The following is a 12,716-nucleotide window of genomic DNA, read 5'->3' on the forward strand; positions in this document are numbered from 1 at the left end:
TTCTCAGGAAGAATTGGCTTTCTACCTAGTGTCTTTTTCACAAATTGCTCTGGAGGAATGTCTGCTTGCAAATAGAAAGTTCGGAGGAGTTGAGTTCCATATTACTGTAAAAGCACCAATGGGGTCCGTATTTCACGCATCGCCATCTCGAATTAACTTATGTCTGTCAAGACCAAAATTTAAAAAACGTGAACATCACACAGATTAATATGTACCCCTAAGTCTCTGGAACGGAATACATGCACCAGTGAACCTACAACTACACGATTTATATTTTAAAAATAATTAAATTCACTTAGCATTCAAAACTTGCGAATTTTGAAAAAAACAAATTTGCTGATCAAATACGGATAACTGTTTAACTGAAGTAAAACGGGTTTTCCCCTTGCTATGGATGTCTGCCTAGTTCAGTTCAGCCACATTCCGCTACAGTTCGCCTTTATTATCAGTTCGAAATGGGGTGGTTCTATAATACCCGCAGTGTTCCATAATACCACCTTCTCATCTAATAATTTTTAATAGAATATCGTAACAGATGATGTTACCAAATTTTGGCAGGAAACTTAAGTAACGCATTACTAATTTTTTTCACAGACATATCAAGTTCTCGTATGTTTACAACATATAAAAAATGAAATTTACCAGAATATACCTTTTATATACAATACACAGTATATTATCGTGTTATATGCTATTAAATTATATCTAGTATAAATAACATCAACTCCGTATGCAATGCTTTGACAAACCCATAGAAAATGTTCTGTCTTCCCCACACAATACGGAGATCACAAGCATGTATTAGATACAATGCTTGGCCCCTTTGCCCGTCGTTATTTATAGCTCTGGTTAAGAGTGATCCGGGGTGTTGTGTAGTCTAAGTAAGTTTTTAAAACGGAACTCTAATTTTTTTTTATAGTTAATAACTTTCGATAAACAATACATTCGACGTTTTATTCAACATTTAATTACATTAGTTTTACACACAATTTATTAACATATATAACGAGTTCTATATAAAATTAGAAAATGATGACTAAAACATTTGGCACTTTTAGTTATGTATTCTGTTTTTTAAACACAAAACTAATGCAATACAGTAGTAACAAAACATCATATAGAAAACATATTTACACAAAAAACTATAACGACAAGGATGAAAAATGAAACGTAACTATTTCAATTACATTTTATCCACAACCTCACTGTTCTACATCCAATGACGTACAAAAGGAAAACGAGTGGTTCTAGAAATCTTTTATTCTCCTTAATTCATCAGAGTATACACAGTACACTTACGCCAAAAGTTTTTGTGCCGTCCAATTACTGTATTTTGTACGAGGTAGATTTTGATATGATTCGCTTCAATTTTTAAAACATAAATAATTTTCAAAATAGATTTTTCTTTTAGTACTTTATATCCGTAAACGATAACCGGACAAAGCAAAATTATTATACGAAATCGTCAGTAGAAATTGCTAAGATTCTTTCGTATTCTTTTAAATCAAATTAGAAGACAATTGAAAAGTTTTCTGCTTTGTCCCAATTGATCGACATCATTCTTATAAATCAAACTTATTTTCTGTCCGTCGATACAACTTTCAGAGTTCATATATTGGAAAAGCTGCCGAGAAACGTGGAATGTTCGCTTATAATTGTACTTTCGTGTATTTATTGATTAAAATAACTTTTGATTGTCTGGGCACGTCGGAAATGCAATTGATATGACGTCGGTTCGCAATAAATATCTTCACTCGTTGAGAAATGATCTTAACTACACAATACATTTATCTTAACAAATTATTACTGTTGTGAAATACGTTATGTAATTAGTTAAATCATTTGAAATAAGAATATTTCGTTAAAAAAAAAAAAATTACATAAAATGTTCACAATGAAGTGTTCGACCATGTAGGAAATTCTTGCAAACGTTTTATATTATGAATGATTTTCGACTTAAAACGTACTCTTACACTTACATAAAATAATAATATAAATTCATAATATATTTCCGAATATAACAATATTGATGCATTATAAAGGACCGTGATTTTTTTCCTGTTAATAGTTATCTGCTAAATACAAAGATTTCATTTCATTCATGCCATAGAATAATGGCTAATATTGGTTTCATTCGAATGCAAAATTCTATAACTGGATTTTCCGACGAAAAATAGTGAATATTTCATTTTAAAATAAAAATTATTAAATATATTTTATGCATTTATCTTATTAATAGTTCTGTACAAGAGTTCTAAGTTTTCCCGAGCACTTTTCATGTCCGACTTTAACTCTAGAGCCCGAAGATAGGCTTCTTCAGCATTTTTATATTTCTTCCATCTGTGATATAATACACCTGAAAAGATGATGGTATTTTTATTTAAAAATTATTTTAATTATACGTAGAATATAAAATTAAAACCATTATAATAAGATTTACTTTAATTCGAAATATAAAAAAGATATGTCTATCAAATTCTACAGACAAAAGAAGGTCAAATGCTAAAGGCCTACTGTGTCAACAGAAAAAGTTTTTTAACTTGTATTTTGTAAGTGATCACTTAACACAAAAATAAGAATTCCATACTCCAGGTAACAAGAAAGAGACTTGGAAAACTAGCAAGGCATTCTCAGGGGCTGCATATTCTGACAGAAAAACAACTGCTACTCCGGAGATTTATTTCTGTCGCCATCAATGCACACGACATTGAAACCCTTGTGAATAAAATAATGGCAGTTTGAACAAGATAAATTACTTAAACTCATATACTCACCTAAATTTGTGTAATATGTAGGATTATTGCTATTCAGGGCAATAGCTTTTTGGAAATGCTTTTCAGATTCGTGATATCGTCCTACTTTACCAAGGGTGTTAGCCAGATTGAAATGAAGAGATGCTTCGTTTGGCAATATTTCTAGTGCTTCTTGAGCCATTGCTTCAGCTTTTAATAAACTCCCTAACAACGTACAAATACTTTGTAAATTGATCTTCATTATTAAAATGTCAACTTTTAATAAATCGAATGTTATTTCTGTCGTAATCAATAATATACTTACCTATACTATCTAACATAATTATCATATTATTCCATGCAACTAAATGATTGGGTTGAAGCGTTGTTGCATTTTTCCATGCTAAATAAGCTTTTTCATATTGTTTTTGTTCGAGATACTATATTAAAAATAAAGTTTTTAAAACTCAAAAATCACTATAATTAATAATATGTTAATTTATATTATGATAAATATATATGACATTTATTTTTAGTTGTTGGATCACTGCATATTGACCTATCAAAAAATTAAAACTTTTTGCTTTGACTTTTAAAATAAATTTGAGCATTCATTTATCACTATTCCAAACTTTATAAAAAGATAAAAAACATTTATTATTAAAATATTAATTTAATTATAATTATTAAATTTAGCAAGAAATGGTGTCTAATGCTTGCCTCTAGTGCCAAATTATTTAGCATTTAAATAGTAATAGTAGTAATACATACCAATATAATTCAAAAATGATTTTGCTTTGATATATAACTATCAGGTTTGTTTATATTTGTATATTTTGTCCTTACAGTTGGAGATATGTGCATGTGTCCTTTCGACAATGAACATGAAAGCTGCCAGTTTATATAAGAATGGATCTCTTAAACAACGGATATATGTGGTCTTCCTGCATATCGATGTTCAGACAGTGATGTCAGTTATAGAGAAATTGATGTCTAGGAAATGCACAGACAAGGCACTTTCCCGTGCAACACAGTTGCAGGCTGAATGGAGTCAAATTAATGGAATGCAAAAATTCCTGATGTGTGATCTTTATGCCATATATATCAATTTTTGACAACTCTACAATAGTTCTCCTGTTTTATTCAAAATCCCTACTTTTTAACATTGTCTCCCAAATGGTTACTTTCTGGTTTCCAAGTGAAAGCCCAGTAGAAAGGTTGATCTTCAGTATTCACCTAACACCATATCTCAAATCTGACAAACGAATGTTGATCAAACTTTGAAACTTTTGCTTGTATTTTAGACAATAATGTTTTCTCCCCTGTCATTCAAAAATTTTAATGATTATAATGCAGCGATTTTCCCTCATTAAGAATATCCCATTTTCCCAAATTTTTTTCTATTCTATGAGTGTCAGAGTCAAGATTCAAATTCTCTGGTAGGACAGTGATTAAAATTCTAACCTGGGTGCTTAAGTCACAATTCAGACTAACATTATTTACATTCATGCCACTTTGTGGTGTGTTTATCTTATACAAGTTTTTTTTATATTAAAATACATTTTTAATGTGTTTTGTAAGAAGTTCAGACTCTGTCTCGTGCCTCATATTTTCAGTAGCTAATTGATCAGCACGCAGTGACATCAAAGATTTGTTTGCTAAAATGATCTTTCATGATCATTTAAAAAATGAAATTTTCCAAATTTTTCTATAAAATACAATAGAACAGGTTTATAGGTAAATATATATATAAAAAGATAAATTTTCCAAACAAAAGTTGAACTTCAATGACAGTGTGAATCCAAACAAAAATGTATCTACAAATGCATCATACAGATACAATAGTGCAACAAAGAAATAAAAGCAAGATCTCTCTCTTACTCATAATATATAATTATATAAATCTAACTTTTCTTTATAAAAAAATTAAATCATAGTCTTTCAAACTTACTTAACTTTCTGACTGATAGTATTTTGGAGTTTAATTATTGTTTTGTTCTTCTCATGCAAAAGTTTAATAAAATTTATGATGAATAACTTCCTATGATATTAAATAAAATAAAATAAAATAAACTTACCAAATTTCCTAAATTATAATAACAATCTGGATAATGTTTACGATGATTAATAGCAGTGAGATAACTTTGTTCAGCTTCAATCACTTTTCCTTTACTGCTCTGAACAATTCCTAAATTCATCCAAGCAGCAGCAAAATCTGGTCTTGGTGACATAAGGAAAATTATGTTTATTTGTATAAATTGTTTTCAATGGTATTAAAGAAACCATTGTTAATATAATAATAAAAAAAATTATTTCAAATAAAATAATAATAATAATAAGAATAATGTCAAATTGACAAAACATTCCTTAAAAACTTCCTTAAAAACGTACGATTTTAGTTCTTTTCAATGTTTTATAATTCTTTTAGAGACTATTATCTTCAAATAATTTATCAGTAAAAAATAACCTATCTCCAAATTGATCAATCTTAAACCTAAATTACTATATTTTTATATATTATATTTATATATTATACATGTGCAATAACAAATGACTAAAAAAGTTAGAATTTATTCAAAAATTTTCTTAATTTTACTACTATAAAATTATTAAGTGTTTTGAATAAATTTGAATCATTAATCATAATTTTGCTTTTTATTACCCAAAAAAAACTCAAATCAATAAACTCTTATATAGTAACAAATTTGCAAAACATGAAGTCTACAAAAATACAAGGTCTCTAAGATTGATGTTTCCAATTATGTAGTAGAGACCTATTTTTCTTTTTAGATGTTAATAAAATATATAATAATATAAAACTTTAGTCACTGTATTTTCAACATGAGAGTTCAGTAGTTCCAATAAGCCATAGAGAGCAATGCTAATAAAAAATGATTCCAATGAGCCATAGAGAGCAATGCTAAGAAAAGCACAATTCCAATAAGACTATCCATATCAATAAAGTTTATGGAGAGAAATGAAACAGAGTGACTCAAGCAGTGTCTGAATGAACATGAGTGACTGTTGAACAGCATCTGTTCTCCATTTTAAAGGTGACTGATTTATAAAAACCTGAGTTTTAAAATAAAAGGATACCCAGTTTTGTGGAGGGAAAAAATGGTCATGATAGAATAATACCAGTATAGATGCCCCAGATTAATAAGATCTACATTTATGAGTTAAGCAGAGACTCATGTTTGTAAAATCTGCCACAGCTTCCTTTACCACATAGAACTGACCCATGTATGGCTATTTCATCATAGAGACAAAGACATTTACAACCTCACACACATACTATGGACAACACACATCAACCCAGCCAAAATGCTTCAGTAGCTATCCAGTCACTGATGACTAGATGGCAACACTGAGCTTAAACGCATGCGCTGTAATATAAATATACAAACAAGAAATTCGTTTTTAATATACCACAGCCTTTGCTAAACTATGACTTCCTTTTAAATATGTAATTAATAATTAAAATATAAATTTTCGTCTACAAGTATGTATTTTCTATTATCAGGACTTGTTATACTGACTTTACAGATAATGCTACAGAGTTTTACAGAATTTAATATACAGGTATATTAATAAAACAAAAAATTGTTTTCTGTGAAACTCTGTAACATTATCTGTAAAGCCAGTATAATAAGTCCTGATATTAGAAAATACGTACTTGTAGATGAAAATTTATATTATAGTAAGTCAAGGACATTGAGGCATCCTACATCTGGTCTCGAATTTCATCTATCTAACTCTGTTCTCGAGATTAAGGAAAGACAAACAGACAGGCAGATGACAGTAGGAATTTATGAGTCTACAATTTTTTCAAATTGCAGCCAAATCAAGAAAATCATGACTGATCTGTGGACTATTTTCTGTCTGCAGTGGGAAAATACTTTGAAGATAAATATTGTATTCATAGTGATTTTACTTTTAGATAATGCCTCTGTTCATGTTATTGATTTTGTTAGCTTGTGTTTCAATGTGAAAACAATGCTTTTACCATCACCACCACATTGATAACACCTTGGTCCATTGAGCACATCAGTTATGCAACCAATAGCCCAATATGTTATCCGTGTTTTTAAAGTTAATAAACTTTAATGTTACATGTTACTTTTATGTCTTTAGCACCATTAATTAAGTTGGAAAATATCTTTATTTTATGTTACACTTTTTAAAAACTAATTTTCAAGACCAACACAGCCAATAAAAACAATGTGCTAAATTTCTGGAAGTAGTTTAATATTTTTGATAGCATTAAGCTTTTTGATGAAGATTGAAAGGTTATCTCACCTTATTTAAAAAATGGATGTCAAAAAAATATAAATCCTGAAGCTGTTCATTCATTTCAGTATTTTAACATTAATTAGATTCACACAGAAACTGTAAACCTCGTAAAAGATGCAAGATTCAGTGAGACTAAAAAAAAATTATATTTAAAAATTACTCAAATCTCATACTTTTCCATCAACAAATGAAAAACTGACAAAGTTAGATAAAGAAGCAAGAAAAGACTACAACAATGATAAAGATGAAGACATTGCTAAAATTCAAAAAGAAATAGGACTAACAGTTAACATAAACAAAGCAGAAACTGGATACCAATGTAAAAAAGAATAACAAAGAACAAAAAACTAAAAACTCCAGCAAAACACGAAAAAAATATTTATAGAGAACATAAGTGAATCGAATGTCATTTGATTAGCTGCTGATGTTACATGTTGTATTCATTGTTAATAGTCTAAGCCAGCGTTTCTCAAAGTGGGCGATAACGCCCCCTTGTGGGCGCTGGAGGCTTTCAGGGGGGCAGTAGAAGGCTCAAAGAGAATTGGGGGGCGTTAAGGAAATATAGAGGGGCGACGGCAGACAAATTCTATATATAAAAATTTGACGGAATATATATAAAATGTTGACATTTTATATATTTTTTATTTTTTATTGAAGGTCATAACTTGAATATTTCTAACACATTGACTTTTATTTTAGCTCAGCGTTTCTCAAAGTAAGCAATAACGCCCCCTTCTGGGCGATGAATAGATCTGGGGGGCGCTGGAGGCAGGGTATTGAACGGTGACCAAAGGCAAAATTGGGGCTGATAAGAGGAAACATTGCGTTTAATGGTTTCCAGATGATGAGAACAATGTACAGTAAGGACACAAAGTGTGAGATTCATAGAAAAGTTTTCCTAAGAATATTTCCAATCCTTTTCTCACACAAGAGAAAATGGGTTAGGGGGCGTTGGGTATAACTTTATGGAACAAAGGGGGCGGTGGATCGAAAAAGTTTGAGAATCACTGGTCTAAGCTGAAACCACAAAAAATATAAAGACACTAAAAATATCTTGCATATTTTTCTAGCACTTAATTTTTAATAAAACTGTTTTTTGCCTGATTAATAAGAATTCATCAGATCTTTGAACAGAAGTTTTATTTTTGGAATAATATTAAATTACATTTTTTAAAAAAACTAATGGGATTTTCAATTACAATAAAAATAAAACATAAATATAAAATAAAAACATAATAAAAATAGTATACAATTAACATTATAAATAAAGTAATGAAAAAAATAATAATCCAATGAGCTAGGATAACAGCATGTTTTTTATAGCATGTTGCATTTTTGTCATCCCTCCTTTTTTTTAAAGGGCATTAATCAAATAATAATCACCATGCAAAAGATATCGTCTCACAGTCTCTGCTATTAATATATTGTTCTCTTAATGTAGATTTAAAAATATCTAATAACTCAGCCATTCATAGTTTGTGTTCATCATAGATTTGTTTTTAAATGTTAACAAAGACTAAAATGGTTACTGTTTTAGAAGTATTTTATTGTCAATTTTTTTGTCAGATATGCATTAATGGCATACCCCTCATTTATTTATTTAATTATAGCTATGGAATACAATTATTTACAAAACTATGTACAGATACTACAAGGGAAATATTGTGTATCCATGACTTGGCATCCTCTGAGATTAGAAGTATTTCCTCATGAAGCTCTGGGAAGCCTGGAGGGATCCACATTCACATGATACGTTTATTGATTATTGCCATTTACTAAGGAGATATTTGCAATGTCCACAGTTAGTTCTTACTCTGTTAAGAATTGCCATGATTTTCTTGGGAAACTGAATCCTGGTTGCCTTTTTCATAAATCATATTTTAAATCTGTGTGGATGGAATTGGCATGATTAAGGTTAGATTTGTTAAAGTTTTGTCATAAATGAGTAAACAGTCGTTTACATATATGTTATAAAATGTAACATCTCTTAGTTTGCTAATTAATCTATCTGTTTCAATCATACATAGTTTCACTAGTTTAGGGCCTATACAGGAGCTATGCGCAGAATTATGCACAGAGTACATTCACAACTATAATCATTTATATATTTAACTTTAAAAATAATTTTACTGTTATTTTTATTTTCAGACAATTTAACCTAAAAATCTTTTATTTTTATAATACAGTGGAATCTTGGTTAACAAACGCCCTGATTAACGACCATATCGGTTAACAAACTTTTATTTTGCAAAAATTTTGTCTCGGATAAAACACGAAATTCAGATAAAGAACGTAATGGTTTTTTGTGTCAAAGTTTAGTTGCTGTTAGGCATGTACAAGTTAAGCATTGATTTTCCAAGTGTTTGTGCTAAACTTCTTTCTGTTTTCAATTTTGTGATTTTATATTTAATCAATACAGCATCAAAAAAAGAGAAAAGTGATAGTGGCAATAGAAAACAACAATGCACTATCGCATTTGAGAAAAATTTTGATTAAAAGAGTAAGACGTCTTAATCAACTTTAGATTAATTTCTTGTTCCTTACCAAAAGAGACCTTGACTCAAAGAATCTCCCGATGAAGTGCCACCTGTTATTTTTTTGGAGGGGATTCCCCTTCTAAACATTAAGCTCTGTATATCGCCACTCCTCTGCCACCAACTACAACAAACGAAGGTATGTACAAGTCTATTTTATTAAATAAAGCTTACATGTTTGTTGCTGTAATGATAGATACTACATTTTCCTCCTACATTTTCAACAAAGAAATCCTACCGTATTTTACAAATATAATCACAAAACTTTCAGAAGCTAGAACAGATAAATTGCATTTGCATTAATTTCTATAGGAAAAATTGCTTAGGTTAATGAATGCAGTTGCAAAACAGATAAAGTTCGTTAACTGAGGTTCCACTGTATAACATATGTTTAAATTCACAAGATTGGAAGTTGTAATACTGACAGATACACACAAAACGTTGAATTTTATACTGGCACTATTTTTGTAAAATTATAACTTTGTTTAAAATCTAGTATTTTTAAGATATTATACAGTATACACAGCTTTATATTTTTAATGTTTGTATTTTAAAATTTACACTTATCCATATATAATAATGTTAATAATTTTAATCATTGTATCTTAATTTTAAGAATCTGAAACATTATTATCAATAATTATAAAATTAATCATACAAATTAAAAATCGTATATAAGATAAATACTTTATTCTTAAATCTTGTAATTCATATGTTAAGTATCCAAATAGATGAGACTGATGAGGGTTTAAGCCTGAAATGCATATCTGACAGAAAAATTGGAAATAAAATACTTCTAAACCAGTAACCATCTTAGTCCTCATAGGATTAGCTCCAAACAACAAAGTCACAACTAATGGAAAGTGCTATTCATCATTGAAAATAACATTAATTCAGGAGCATTAAGCTATTATAAAGGAAAAGATGTTAAATAGGCTTTTAATTGCAATTTGAAGTCAATAGATAGCCCACTGGTTATTTGCAGATAATTACAGTAATGATAATTTTATATTAAGTTGTTAATACATTCATTAATTAATACAGTTTCTATTTTCTATAACTTTTTGCCTTATAAGACACAATTTTTGAATTACAGAAGCATTGATTTGTCAATAAATTTTAAAAGTGTATTTAATATTATGAGATATTATTAATGAGTTTATGAGATGTAATTAATGTACAAAAACCTAGAAACTAAAAAAAATGCCAGTAGCACAAAAAACAGACCATATTTACTGATCAAGCATTAAATAAAAATGTATAAATTAAATGGAAAGAAGCTAAAACAGTAATATCCTAACAAAAATGCATCCTGAAGAACAGATGAAAATTTCCATATACCATACATACAGAAGTGGTTAACAAAAACATGTAAAGAGGCAATTTTTGACCTATGAATATGGATCCTAAAGTGTTCCTAATGGAACCTTGTACAATTATTATTAGAAAGATGCTTATATTTATAAATAATGATAAACAGTGAATAAACTTTAAAATTTCTTAGACTTTTTAAAATTTAATATTAAGTTTGTGCATTTGCTTCATTACTTTAGGAATTCATACTCCTGCATATAAACAATAAGTTCAAAAGTTCAAGGGTTTAAGTATTCAATTAATAAAATATGTTCCAATAAAACAAAACATTTGTGATATTTTTGAACGAATAATTGAATTTTTTGAAATTTTCTTAATTTGATTCAATTTCTTATTATTTTAAAGATAATAAATCTATATATTAAAACTAAATATTACCTTTGCATTTAAAGGACAAACATCTAAACCTGTCTTGAAAAGTAATTCCTCATTTCTCCAATCAGAACTTCTCTATTAAAAACATAATATTTAACATTTTAGTAAAAAGTGAAAAATTTTAATCACATCATTTGATGAGAGATTCAATATAAATATCATTTATTTTTGTACAATTGTAATAATGTCAGTACTACAAGTTCACACATTTATCAACAAAATTATTTTACTTATTACTTATTATAAATAAGCTCTTTATGATAAGGGAAAAGACTTGTTTATCCTTCTGATGACCTAGTAAAACTTTGAAACATTAATAGTCACTTGAACACACTTATAAAGGACTAATTAATTTACAATATAAATTAAAATCTAATAATTAGCTTTAAACATATTTAATGATACCTAAGAAAAATGCTTTATAGTAGGAAATAAAATATAGCTGTAACAAAATACTTTAAAAGTAAAAAGAAACATGATATACATCAGAATTATGTTTCCAACTAATAGATGTCCAGTTGAACTTAATCATTTCGATTATTATGTAAATGGCATATTTTTGCATAAATCACTAACAGTATGTGTAGCTGATTCAGATTATTCACAATATTTGATTTCACTATTATCTCCTAATAATGCATCTTCATCTTCTGAGACTTCAAGTTCATCAGGAATATCGTCACAATTTTATTGGCTAATCTTTCAAGTTCATCCATAGAAACCCTCATTTATGCACCTTATGTGCCATCTATCACTAATTGTAAACTGAAACCACAATGTGAGTGCAGAAAATATATAGTCTATGAAACAAACATGCAATGCAAATCTGTGGCAACAAAGTGGTTACATTTTAGCATAACACAAAGTGTACTTTTAAACACTAATGGCCTATTCCGATAGCATGAAACATCTATAATCTAATGTACTGTACCAATCCTTATCATTTGCTTCATGTATTGGTGTGAAATATATTCCATATTATGCTCATGTACTTTCGTATTTAAGGAGACCAGATTACTCAATAAAAAATAAGATATTACTATTATGTTTGGTTTTATTATTATTTTTAATTAATTTTGTAGTTATACCTAGCTCCTAATAATTTTAGTTACTGATGAGTGGTCATGAAATGTAAGTCAGCCCAAAATGCATCTATTTATGTATTTAATCAACCAAATAAATATACTTAAACTCTAAATTTTGGATAATTCAATTCCTATACACCTGCAGATGCAGGATTACAGAGTTTTCAAGAATTATCTAATCAGAATATATCCAGTGATCCCAGCAAGAAAGAAATGCAATGTCAAGTTCTAACATTCTTGGAAACAGATATTCACATACATACATGTGCTAAAACATGTTGCTGCATATTTTAACATATGCAGCAACATGTTTTAGCACATGT

General features: G+C 28.7%; 1 protein-coding gene across 1 annotated transcript in view; it reads right to left on the bottom strand.

Annotated features, from left to right (window-relative positions):
* Positions 1–923: 923 nt before the first annotated feature.
* The window catches only part of LOC111630808 (transmembrane and TPR repeat-containing protein 4-like), a 50,181-nt gene continuing 38,388 nt past the window's right edge, over positions 924–12,716 (bottom strand). The window contains exons 11-15 of the mRNA XM_023374966.1: positions 11,312–11,383; positions 4,811–4,960; positions 3,058–3,172; positions 2,775–2,957; positions 924–2,356 (exon numbers count right to left, since the gene is read on the bottom strand). Coding sequence (XP_023230734.1) covers positions 2,217–2,356; positions 2,775–2,957; positions 3,058–3,172; positions 4,811–4,960; positions 11,312–11,383 — 660 coding nt within the window. The 3' untranslated portion in view covers positions 924–2,216. The remainder of the gene's footprint in view (positions 2,357–2,774; positions 2,958–3,057; positions 3,173–4,810; positions 4,961–11,311; positions 11,384–12,716) is intronic.

The sequence above is a fragment of the Centruroides sculpturatus genome, unplaced genomic scaffold (genome assembly GCF_000671375.1).
Source record: "Centruroides sculpturatus isolate CEXI.00-Female unplaced genomic scaffold, Cexi_2.0 scaffold754, whole genome shotgun sequence".
NCBI classification, from domain to species: Eukaryota; Metazoa; Arthropoda; class Arachnida; order Scorpiones; family Buthidae; genus Centruroides; species Centruroides sculpturatus.